Source organism: Nesoenas mayeri, assembly GCF_963082525.1.
Source record: "Nesoenas mayeri genome assembly, chromosome: 5".
Classification (NCBI taxonomy): Eukaryota; Metazoa; Chordata; class Aves; order Columbiformes; family Columbidae; genus Nesoenas; species Nesoenas mayeri.
The window spans coordinates 19,639,895-19,652,904 of NC_137548.1; the positions used below are offsets into that span (position 1 = coordinate 19,639,895).

The 13,010-nt window shown below is 37.4% G+C and overlaps 1 protein-coding gene across 1 annotated transcript in view; it reads left to right on the forward strand.

The window, feature by feature from the left end:
• Window positions 1-962: 962 nt before the first annotated feature.
• Window positions 963-13,010, forward strand: part of GALC (galactosylceramidase) — a gene marked incomplete at its 3' end in the record, with an annotated part of 37,479 nt that continues 25,431 nt past the window's right edge. Inside the window, exons 1-5 of the mRNA XM_080344610.1 lie at window positions 963-1,016; window positions 3,143-3,206; window positions 5,187-5,300; window positions 6,701-6,840; window positions 9,017-9,055. Coding sequence (XP_080200736.1) covers window positions 5,207-5,300; window positions 6,701-6,840; window positions 9,017-9,055 — 273 coding nt within the window. The 5' untranslated portion in view covers window positions 963-1,016; window positions 3,143-3,206; window positions 5,187-5,206. The remainder of the gene's footprint in view (window positions 1,017-3,142; window positions 3,207-5,186; window positions 5,301-6,700; window positions 6,841-9,016; window positions 9,056-13,010) is intronic.

Here is a 13,010-nt window from a genome sequence, read left to right on the forward strand (position 1 = left end):
GAGCTGGGGGGTTGGATTCTGAGGGGAGTCCTGAGGTCTGGGAGGGATGGACTCAGAGGGGAGCCCTGGGTGGGAGGGGGCGGACGGACTCTCAGGGGACCCTGTGAGTGCTGGGGTGTGGGGGATGCACTCTGAGGCGAGTGCGGAGGGCGGTGGTGAGGGACTCTGCGGAGCACCGTGGAGGGTCTCCGGGGGCTGGGCTCTGAGGAGTCCCATGGAGGCCCCACGGGGCGGGCGGTGGTCCTGGCTGCGAGCGGAGCTGGGGCCGACCCCTCTCTGTGCCCGTGCTCTGCTCAGCCGGGCAGCGGCTGATTCTCCACAGGCTGCTCGGAGTACCGAGGGCCAGCTCCGTCCTTTGTGCTGCTGCAGGAGAGCTAAGCTAGAGTGGGCTTTTTAATGTAGAGGGTCTTCCTGGCCACTTGTATCTACAGCTTTTAAAAAGCTGGGAGAGGCGACAGCCAATTTTATGTTCTGTTGTGCTCCAGCGAGCAGCGCTGTGAGATCCAGCGAGTTTGTGCGCACTCTTGGACCTACTGAGTTACTTTTCATTTCCTCCTGCTTGTGTGTCCCCTGAGCTCTCGTTGCCTTTGGTGTATGGTGAACCCAAGCAGGGAGACTTGAGTCTAGGGGAGAAATGGTGCTGGGAAGGAGCTGTGTTTTCTTTGCAGTAAATTTGTGAGATATCTTTCTTTCTCTATGCACTGGACCCTCTTTGCAGTAAATAGCAGGTAACTGCTGTATAAGGTAATTGCAGTCTACAAACCCAGAAATGCACGACTGAAGGGCTAGAAGAAACAGTTTTTGTAGGGGCTTAACCTGAGTTCCTGGTGTTATAATTATTTTTGTAGGTTTATTAGTTGTGTGAAAGCCCTAGACTGACAAGCTGGTACATACTGAAAAGTTTAAAAGTGAAGTTTTCCTATTTTCATGTTTTCTTTCAATTTTAGGCCACATCTAGACTGCTGGTGAACTACCAAGAACCTTACCGCTCCCAGATTTTAGATTATCTGTTCAAGGTAAAGTCAGTTTCACTGCTACAATAATGCCTAGTTTCATGCTAAATTTCTTGTGCAGTGTTGAAATTCCTGTAGTATATTCAGTTCTTGAAATCAGACAAAATCCCATCACAGTATCACAGTATGTTTGGGATTGGAAGGGACCTCAAAAGATCATCTAGTCCAATCCCCCTGCTGGAGCAGGAACGCCTAGGTGAGGCCACACAGGAACATGTCCAGCAGGCGGGTTTTGAATGTCTCCAGAGAAGGAGACTCCACAACCCCCCTGGGCAGCCTGTTCCAGTGCTCTGTCACCCTCACTGAGAAGAAGTTTCTTCTCAAAAATCACGTAAAGCATCTATTTCATGTGGATTTTTATTGGAACCTTAAGTTTTAGATGTTGTTTTTCACAAACAGCATGCTGTTCAAGAGCCTGTTTCTTCAAATTATTATTAAAATTCTTTTTACGTTTTCACAATATATTTTCAAGATATTTTGGTCATCTGTGTGGGTTTAATGATGATTAAATTGATTTTGTGGCTAAAATGAGGGGTTTAGCTGTTAATAGTGATTGCAGGAAGCCAATTTTTTTTTAATGAAGTACAGATAGATTCACATAATGTGACAGTAAGTGTGCAGACTGCATCATTTCAATAAGATATATATTCCAAGCTAGTCTCAAGTAGAAGTGCAGTTACTCTAGAAGGTGTGTGGATGTTAATGGTTTGTGAGCTGCTTTAGTTCGCAAATGTAACCTGTGGAGTTACCCAACTAAATATATGGTAAGATTATTGCACTGGATAGTAATAACTTGTTTGCTTATGGCACTGTGAATTGCTCTGCTGGAAGAGAATGTCATGTCACTTTCAAGTAGTGTAATCCAGATGGCTGGAGGGGAATAGTTTACTATGTAGTTTTAAGAATTGGTTTTAAAGGGTAGAGTAAGGCATAATATGACAGTGGGGGATCAAAACCTGTGGTTTTTGGAGACCGAAGTTGTGTGATACAAATATGAGTTTTCTGAAAGAATTAGTGGCCATGTGGTTAAAGAAAATATAGCTGAGAGATTGTGATTTTTCAGAGTTTTTGACAGGTTCTTTCACCAAAACCTCTTAGGCTGTGATACCTGGGAGGGGTATACCTTGCTTCATTCTCCTCGTCTTTTAGTGTCAGTCAGGTTTCACGATGAGGCTGGGAGAGCAAATGTGCTAGAAGTTAAATCAGACATGTCAGGAGAAATGCTAATTTGGGAATATTTGCTTCTTATTTATATACAAATTAAAAGATCCAAAACTTATAAGCCAAGGAAACTGTTGTCTATGCAGCATATTTTTTTTTAACAAACTGCAGTCTCACATCTTAAAACTTTTTTTAAGAGGCCAAAAGTATACTTGGTTAATTCCGTGGAGAAGGCCAGCTCATTAGTCGTTATGAAAATTAATGATTAGTTGCAACTTCTGGCTTGCCCAATTTTTAAGCCACTAGTGACTGGAAGAACACACTAGGAGTAGGATCACCTGTATGAGCTTGAATTTTATATTCTGCTCCACCAGTCATATGCCATGGGAACACGATAGTGGATTAGGTGGCCATTTGTCTTCCACTGTAGTGTGTTGGGTTTTTTTTTTTTTCCTCTCTTGCCTTTCTGGCTGTAGTTAGCAGATTATTTCTGACCTGTGTGGATGTTCTTTCACATAAGCCATGTAACCCTTTACACCCAAAGAATAAATTATTTACTGATATATTAGCTTTAGTAATTTGATTTAAAAAGAAAACAAACTTGACTTTAAACAACATTAAAAATACTGTTGTGTTCCTCAAACAACATTAAAATACTGTTGTGTTCCTCCAATAGCCTATACTCTACTTGAAGAGTGATTCAATATTTTCTTGAGCATAACCAATTTAAAATCTGTGCATTTGGGGAGGAATGCCTTTAATGGTGCAAGAATCAGTGAAACTGCTTGAAGATGAGTGCTATTTGTCTTGCTTGATTTTTCTTTTACAGCAGAATTTTGTATAATTGTATCTATAAGTGGCGTTAAAAAAAGTATTGGATATTTAGCATCCTCAAAATTGCACATTTATATATTGCATTCTTATTGTTAACAGCAGGATTCTGTTTGTCTGTTGCTCTTTTTTTCTAGCCAAATTTTGGCGCTTCTTTACATATCCTCAAAGTAGAGATTGGAGGTGATGGACAGTCAACAGGTATGGATTTTGTGCAAGCAGGGTTTAACTTCTCATTGGAGTGATGCTGTAAGTAACCTGTTCTGCTTATGGCACTTCAGCTGAAGTGTGGAGATGCATTCTGTAGTTATATTGAAGTTGCAGAAGAACATAAGCAATGTCTGCTAATTTTTAGAAGAGAAATTTACACTAACGTTCTGAAGACGGTTCTCACTAATATGGTTAATAGGTTGTGTTCTAGAGTGATTGAGTTCTTCTTTTTCCCCCAAAGATTAAGGAAGCTCTAGTAGCTTTCTGAATTGCAGAACATTTCTCAAACACAAGCTTTGCAATATGAACTCTGTAAAACTTGTGTAGAACTAGGTACTTAAAAACATGAAAGTGTGAAGACAGCTGGTCAGAAGCAGGTGTATTTCTTTGATTTAATGAGCTGCTACATTTTACTGGAATAGTGTTGTCTGACAGTAGGTGCTGGTTTTTTTTTGTGTCTGGCCATAATTACAAATCAAAGTGTCTTGGTGTAGTTTTTCTAACCTGCTCTGTTTACATACAGTAGAAACTGTTCAGTAACTGCTTGTGATTAGAAGCTGAGAAGCAGAAACTGGACTGCAGTTTGTATCTGTGTTTTTTTTCTTTTTTCTTTTTTTTTTCTTTTTTCCCCTCCTGCCCCAGAAGTAAATCTTGGCCATGTCAAGAAGCCTCGGTTACTAAGTAGGAAGCATAGCATGTGTCTTTGTGGCATTTTATATATATATATTTTAAATGTCTGTGTTTGTATAATTAGATTTTTTTTTCATTTGTTTGGATTACTTTATTAAGAAAAATTAATGTGGTGAAAAGTAGTATACTTGTTTTAAGAGCTCAGTATTTGGTCATTAGTTGTTGGTTAGAGAAGAATGGAGTTGTCTTCATGTGTGCACAGGCCATCTCTTCAAACACTCTTGCTACTGGGTAAGGAGAATGTTAAATACTTGTGTGATGCATTTCCAGATTTTAGAAGAATAACAATAAGGTGTATATGTGTTAACACACTGAACTGCAGCTCTTATTCTGACCTCCAAAATGTGATCAGGAGTTTGTTTGGCATCTGATTATTGTTTTATGTCTCTGACAAATAGAGCTGACAGATACTTTGGTGTTAGTAAGGTAAAAAAATCAATTCTATTTTCTCTAATGAAATGTGCTGTTTCAGCACTCTTCCTTAAAAAAACTATAATCAGAAGAGATATGTGGAACAATTAGGCATATTGTTTAGCATAAGTAATTGTTGCAGTTGCATGCATAAGTTATTAATTGACTTTTGTATGTAATGACTTCCCATGCAACACTGATGGTTTTGCACCTTTCCTGTTTGTTTACCTTTGCCTGACATAGTTCAGTGCACAGCCCTCAATTCCAAAAACTCTTCCTACAGTCACAGAACATGGTAGAAATCATAAACTAGATCTTTTACTATAAAAATAAAACACCCTCTTTCCTGCTGCTGAAAAACTTCATGGCATTTCCTTTCCCTCCCTGGTCTTGCCTTGCACAAAAGAAGCAAACTAACTTTATTTTGTTTGCTTTTCAGTTTAGCTATAACCTACTTCTACAAGTGTGTGTTTTGCATTCTTCCTCCCCTCCAGTCTTAATGCTGTAACTTTCCTAGTGGTTGCTGGGACCAAAGTTATAAGGAATATAGATTTAATATTCCAGCTAGGGATAGAAAATGCTCAATAGTTAATCCTGTTTTGATGTTAAACCAAAGCAAAAATCCCTTAAAAATTAAAAATGCTAAATTTATGCTGACAAAGTTAATATGCTAAGAATGATGGGTGGCAAGTCTTGCGTGTTCTTTCCCACCATTAATTTTGCTTTGAAATACATGCCAGAGAATGTGTGAACTGTGTTGGAGGTATGTGTTTACATACTGTGGCAGTGAGCAATACAGAAGGCTTTATAATGTGTAACAGCTTATGACACAGAAGATAATTGTGAGCTACCGGTCTCTTTCTTTCCTAGATGGTACTGAACCATCCCATATGCACTATGAAAATGATGAGAACTACTTCCGGGGCTATGAATGGTGGCTGATGAAAGAAGCTAAAAAGAGGAACCCCAAAATTAAACTGATTGGTAAATTGCTTCAAGCTTTAGCATTTAAATGCTTCCCCCCCACCCCCCCACTAAATTACATATCTGACCCTTAATTGGCAAATAAATTTTAATGGGCAGGTGTTTTGATGGTGCAGTAGACCAAGTAGAATATCTAGTATTTGGTAAACTTGCCTTGATGCTTCACTGAAATGTAATGTGTTTTACTTACAGTAGTACAGCAAGAATGTGTGTAACAAGCAGTGTAAGATAAGAAATTACTCTAATTATTTGCTTGTATCAAGTAACATTAATCCTTAGACATATCACAACAATGAGCATAAATGTTTTATCATGAGACCTGAATTTCTGAATAATAGGGTAGAAAAATTGGGATGCATAAGGTAAACTTACAGGAAGTATAAATCTCTATATCTTTTATGCACTAAATTCAATTATATGTTCTTATTATAAGCCCTTCACCCTCTTCCCACTGTAGTGGTTCTTGTCTTCTGATTTGTTTGTCTTAGGTATGTAGCTGAGTTGTAAGACTACTTCACTGTTTCCCTGTTTTGATGGTGGGTTGTGCATTTGCTGTGACAGTACAAATATGGAACCCTAGATTTTAAGTGAAACACTTTACAAAATATGTCACATGAAATGAGGGAAAACATCTATCAATTAAAAAGTATGTGATCCCCCCTCTTCCAGGGATCAGGCTTGGCTATATCAAGCCACAGAGCCTGACTTGGTGCAGGATTTGCCAGTCAGGTTCTGCTAGACAGGCACTGTGACAAGCAGTAAGCTTACCATCTATGACTAATTGTGATTGTTAATAACCTGCCTCTTCCCTCAGATTGAGCTCTCAACAAAGGAAGGTAGGTTTGCCTTTGAATTAGCCTATGGTGCCTTATAGAAAGTCAGCTGAAAACTTAGCAACATTTGATTAGGTTAATTTGTTGTTCTTGTTTACTACAGGAGCCAGTACATAGCTGATTCTTGGAAATGGTTTTTCATGATCCTAATCCTTCTTCATCTGTTGTGATCAGATCATCACTTCTTCTGAAATTAATATTGAGGAGATTCATGTTCAGTATTTGTGTATAACTCTGTCAATTCTTAACCCAATGTCTTTGTAATTTTAAACCCATTAGAGCTAATACCACACAGTGGAAAGATTATATGTAGTCAATTGTTCTCTAGTCACTAAAGTTTTCTAGCTTAAGAAAAAGGCAGCTATTAATATGTTCCATCACAATTTAACTTATTTAACTGGACAGTACGCTTTAATATATGTTTAATTGTATTCACTGGAACTGTAGGAATTTGAAGTACATACCTGCTCCTTTGCCTTGGGTAGAACAGATCGCAGCTTGCCATTGAAGCTCACTGAGTAATGTAGAAAAACCACTTATTCATTTATTTTTCTTCTGTCTTTCTAGGATTACCTTGGACATTTCCAGCATGGATAGGGAAGGGTGAAAACTGGCCCTATGACTATCCAGATGTGACTGCTTACTATGTCGTTTCTTGGATATTAGGAGCTAAACAGTATCACAATTTGGACATTGATTATGTTGGGGTCAGTAAAGCAAAAGCTTTTGCATACTTTATCTATCTTCATTCCTAAAGTCTCAGTCTTGTATCTCTTTGTTGATTACTGGATGAAGGGGATGGGAAGAGAAATAATTTTGCAATTGCAGTTTTGTTTTTTTCTGTTGCATGATGAAAGGCAGAAGTTATGTTTGTTTACAGTCTTTCTGCAATAGTGGCCGTTAAAGCAGAACAAGTGTAGAATGGCTAATCTCCTGCCTTCCCAATTCTAGAACAAAGTTACTGAGTATTTGAGAATTCTTAGATCTGTTTGTCTTGGGCTTGCCATGCTTGTTCTGCTTAGGTTTCAGCAGTTACCAGATTACAAAAAGCGTTGGTTAAGACAGTTTGTGAAAAGTCAGCTAACATGATTTCTTGGTGTAAAATATGGTTACAGTTTTGCAGAAGGGCAATACTTTACAGGTTATTCCATTTTTATTTGCATTATTTATAGTAGTAGAGCTGCATGTGTTACAGTACATTAGAATTACTGTGTCGTGTTACAGTGCAATATATGTATGTAGCGAATGAATGTCTGAGAAAAACAGACATGAGACAGAAGCAGACAATCTGGAAAACCACTTTTCAAGTGGCTAAGATTCCTCTAAAATCAGTCCTATACTTTCTGAAACACTTATTTTGGACTTTTAAGTGTTTTGGTGTGAGACAGTTTAACTGCAGAAAAGCTCAAAATCACTTCAGCAGTGCAGAGCAAAGTGTCTGAAACTATGGCTACCACCCCTCAAAGGAAGTCTGATCTTTCTGCTGTAATGTGAGATGGTATATCTGATGTATATCTCTTCTGGAACACATCCCCCTGGATGTTGCTGACTTATTTCAGCTGTGTCAGTCTTGCACTTTGGGTAATGCTGTTGCTCTAGCAATTCAGCTGAGGGAACAGGGAGAACAGCTGCTGTTAATTTTTCTCCTTGCTGTGTTCTTAGAGTAGAAGGTAAGTTCTATGCTTTATGTATTTGAGTAATGTCTAGTGTCTGTTTGTTACTTCATAGTGACTGGCCTTCTGAATTCTGTACTTCTAAGAAAAGGGAATTTCTGCTTCTAGATGTGGGGACATTGTGTATTGTCTGATTTCTTTGTGGGTATAATCTGAAATGCAGGAAAGCAGTGAGGTCTGTGAAGGCTCAGAAGCTGTGAGAACAATTTTATTGCTGTTTTGATTCTACATTGTTAGCCTTTACTGCTATTTTGGTTTATAGCATGTATTATATATCATTATTTGCTTTATGATGCAGTGAGGCTTTCAGTAAGTAACATTTTGATTTGCTCATTTCTGAAGTGACATGTTAACACTTATGGAAAGATCTAGAAATATCAAAATCAAATGGACATATCCCATGTGCAAGAAACTGTGTGATTGTGCATGGCTGGGTAATCTGCACCTAAGGGGGATACTTCCACCTTTACTGGTGAGTGTGACTCAGTGTGTTCATTTTGCAGTTAGTAAAAAATAAAGTAAGGTTTCTGATTGTGTATTTTATGGGCCAGGGTATTTGGTAGAAAGGAAGACCAGCATTCCTGCTTTTGAATTTTGAGCTGCGTTTAGCTTAAATACTCTTTTTGTAAAAGATGGATAATCCAGGACAACAGAAATGAGAATTTTCTCTGCTTATTTAAACTATACTGGATCTCTCTTGTGTTCAAGTATGGATGTAGTCCTCTGTAAATTAGAAAGAACTGTGTCATTGAATAGCCTCCTGAAACTGTAGGCAGTTATTTGAAATGTAACTTATTCTGGCTTTCCTATATCAGTATATGGCAACAGGGCCCATACATTAGGACTGCACCTTGAAGCCACAGTGTGTTTCACAATGTTGTCTAACAATCTGTAGACCCATTGATAATATAATATGATATATAACACTGCTACCATTGTGGAGCTGAAGCAGCTCTAGAGTTCTTTTCAGCAAGAAAGCAATCAGTAGACCTTAGAGACAGATAAACCAGCAGTATTTTTCTGAACTTTCATACAGAATTTTCCCCTGAAAAGCTGATAACAAAACCAACCAGAGCACTTCCCTTTAGGAAGCTGAAACCACTGAGTTTATTAATGGTTTGTATAATCTTACATATACAGAAATAAAATCTTTCATTATGCATTGACATATCCAGATTTTTCTAAATGGCTTTTTACTTTTCCTTTATAGATATGGAATGAAAGGGCATTTAATAGCAAGTATATTAAGGTATGTATCTTATTTCTGTAAAGTGAAATGTTTGTTACCATGTGTAAACAATTAGCTTATCTGAATCTGCCTAGAACAGGAACCTTAATCCTGCAGTTACTTCACCTACTGAACTCTGTTTCTTGCAGTTGAAGGCATGGAATGCTAGAAGGATCAGATCTCTAGATCTTTTCTTCGTGTCTGAAGTTGTTATTTTTAACTTTAAGTATGTCAGTGTATGGTAAATGTTTAGGACCTCAACATTTTAATGGGAGCTCCCGTTGATGCTACTGAAATCATACATATTCATCATCTTGGTACTGTCTTGGATATAGTTATAAGTTCAAGATCTAGAATTACTTGAAATTCTGTAGTGAAGTTACAGTGGATATAATACCCTTAAACTATTTCTATAAAACTTCAGGTTCTTTTGTTATGGAAGACATAATAAAGGCTCTGTGTTTCTAACTGTGCAAAATTCAGTACCTCTTGTTCTAAAGGAGTTGGAGGAACACAGTGTTTCACGTAACCAATCTTGAGATCACTAATGTCTCTCTCTGCTGCATGCCTCCGCTGTCCCCCTGCCCGTCTTTGAAAACTCACTTCTGTTTGTTAGTTATGCTGAAGTGCAACGTTAAGTACAAGCTTCTGCTCTATTCATGTCCTTGCTGCTGTTTTGAGGCTAAGCAAGAATAGCATTAGCTATTGCTCTTCTTAAGAGCAAATAAGAGTTAAATGGAGAATTGAGTGTGTAGGAAAACTGCTTTTTCTTTGTGTTTTTTTTAGAACTCGTCAGAGATCCCATCTGCTTAAAATTAGTCAATTAGTGGCTATTAGAAAAATTTCAGTTCTTACAGTTTGTGTACGTGGCATGAGGTTAGTCACGTAGTTTGTCCTTTGCAACCCTTGTTACTATTTTGTTCAGTGATTAGTTTTAGTAGGATGATTCAAGGAATGGCATACAATAGTGAAATTTGACAGTGCAATAAAAGCAAAAAAGTATCTTTCACAAGGCTGGCACATTAAAAATTCTGTCTACTCCTGAAAACTGAGAATGCAGTCATATAAAGCATTTCTTTAAAAAATTCTATTTCCTAGAATATACAATTAAATGATTACCCTTATAGCTGTTTCCTATGATCTGTGCAGTGCTTTGACTGAGGGAGTGCAGAAAGCGCTGTACTGGTCATATACCTTGTACAAAGAAAGAGGAGTGACTTATATCCAACTGTATGGGTTTCTTGTTAACGAAAATGTTGATTAACTATGTATTGTAAACGGATGTACCAGTCTACTGCCACCACAGTAACTTAGTTTTCCAGTCTTACCACATCTTAGACCAAATTCTGTTATGGATACTTCGCAACTAATTTCATTAAAGCTGTTTTCTAGACTCTCACTTTTGTAGGCTGTTAGGCCGTTAGTTTGGATGCAGAGGTTTGGCACTAGAGTTTTTGAGTGACTTACAAAATCCTTTCCAGAGAAAATACAAATACACTGAATTGTGACACAGCACGGTACCTTGGCAGCTATGTCAAGGTGTCTTGTTTCTTTGGGCATGTTAAGTAACAAAACTCTGGTGGATGTGTAGGTGCTTCAGATTTTGCTAGTGAAGCTACTTAAATCCCCGTATAAACTTGTTCAGAGAATCCTTGTGCTTAGAATCCTTTTAAAATATCCCGTGCCAATGTTTGCTCATCACAAACCTCAGCTGAACTTTTTTAAAGCTCGGAAATGAGTTCATAGGGTGTTCTCTTTATTACAAAAACCCTTCAGGAACTAGAAGTTTTCTATTATATTTAGCCTTGGGCAGTGTGGGTTTCAGGCTTTTCTTTTTCAAAAAGTAAAGTGATTCAATAATTTGGTATAGGCTAATGAAGAAATCACTAAGGATACTAGTGGGGTCCTAAAGGATAATCCTAATCATAGGTAATTTTTGCTGGTAGTGGAGGAGGGGGAAAATGTGTATGTGTGGAGACTTCATGTAGAAATTTCTAGTTCTTCAGTGTGTGTGCTATAGAAGCAAAGCTAAACAGAACTGAAAATACTTGTTTGCAAGCTGGAATAAAACAATGCAAGTAAAATATAAGATGAATAGGAATAAACTCTTTTTGTGGGGTTTTTTGAGCTGCAAGTTTTATTTCTTCACTGAATAGATGTTATGTTGCTTGGAATGCCTATGAGACTGAACTCCTTGTAAAAAGAATTGTCAGAGAGAGAAGACAGATCTTGCTATAAATAAAAGACTCATTTCAGTATATCACTGACTCTTCTTTGAAACTGGTTTTCTGGCTTTCTCTATGTCTTGTAGAAAAATTGAAGTGTTATATTTGCTCAGTCCTATGTCATGTCACTTGAAGGTTTTCTCATGTCTTTGCCTTGGCTTCCTGATGTGGGGAGGATGAATGTGGAGATCAAACTGTTGAGTGTAGGGGCGGCATTCTACTTCTTAACGTTCTAAGTTCTGTTGAATTAGAACTAAGCTTTTGACTTCTAGAGCTAAATGCTTAGTTTAAAATTTGATCTTAAATCACTCAAATATTTGCTGAAAAGTGTCAGCCTTCCCTCTGTTGTACATTAAAGGCTTTTTACTTAACACCCATTTTACTGTTAATTTGCTTACACTCTCCAGTGTTGTGTGGCATCTAATCAGCATGATAGTTTTTTTTTTTTTGATTTTTAGATAGATTTGCACTTTGACATTTTGAAAAATGTCTATTTACTGAAGTGTCTGGTTGCACATCAGACATTTTCTGTAATGTCTGACAAATACATGACATAGATGAGCTCTTAGTTACCTTACAAAATTTTTACTTGTCAGAAGTTATTTTAGTTACTTCATCCACTAAAGCACTAGTTATGTTTCTTATTAAGTAGGAAAAGATTGGAAAAAAAAAAATAATTCTGTTTCTTATAAATTCTTATTCAAGAAGATCCTGTTCTTTCAATATTTTTTAATATTGTAATCTTAAACTAACCCTAAAATTCAAGGAGTATCTGTACATAAACGCGAATACCAGATGTGCGGGAACCATTCTGTGTGTGTTATTACTGAGTGCATTTTGATTGTCTACCATTCTGTGTCTTTGGTACTTATCTTTCAACATGGAAGTTCTTCAGTCTGTTTAGTCATTTTGTTCTTCTGAGCTGCCTCTATGGTTAGACAGTTTTTCCTAATATCTATCTAGCTAGAAAGCTTTATATTGCAAGGACCTTGTTACAGTAAATAAGTATTTCTACTGTTATGAATTTTTCTGGTAAACTTTATGCTTCAAAGGCTTCAAGCAGCTGAACAGAACTTCGTTGCTACTTTTCTTCTTCTTCCTAAGTTTTATGTCCTTTAGATTTAGGCTTTTATTGTCATGAACACTTAGACTTTGATTTGTGTCCTTATTTGACTACATATCAACATAGAAATGCCTCTTATTCTCCTTCACATTGCTGGAGGGCTATTACAAGAAATTATTCAAGGATTCATGCATACTGATCTTCAAATGGTTGGAAAAATCTTTCTTATGCATGTGCACAGCACATAGTACATCATCCTTCTTCTATATCAAAGATTGCAATGCCTTTTTTTTGACTATTCAGATAACACATACTTGTATAATGCCAGCCCTGTATGAGCTTGGTTCATTCTTAACTGCTAGAGTGGGATATATTTTGTCTAAAGTTCCACAGGCAGATGTAAGAGGTTTATCATCTTTGGCAATGAAATAGTAAGGAAAAGCTGGAAAGACAAAATAGGACTTCTCATTTGCTGACATGTTTGAATTCAAAGCTGACTGCTCTCAGTTTTGTTGTAAATGTGCAATTGCAGGTTTATGCGTTATATTCCTGAAAATTAATGAGACATATGAGAGCCAAGTAGTGGGTCAACCTAAATATCGACTATAACATCAAGGGTATTTTTTGTTCAGTCAAATAGCCTGTGAAAAGAATGCTTAAGTTATCTTCACTTGAAAAGGACAGATAT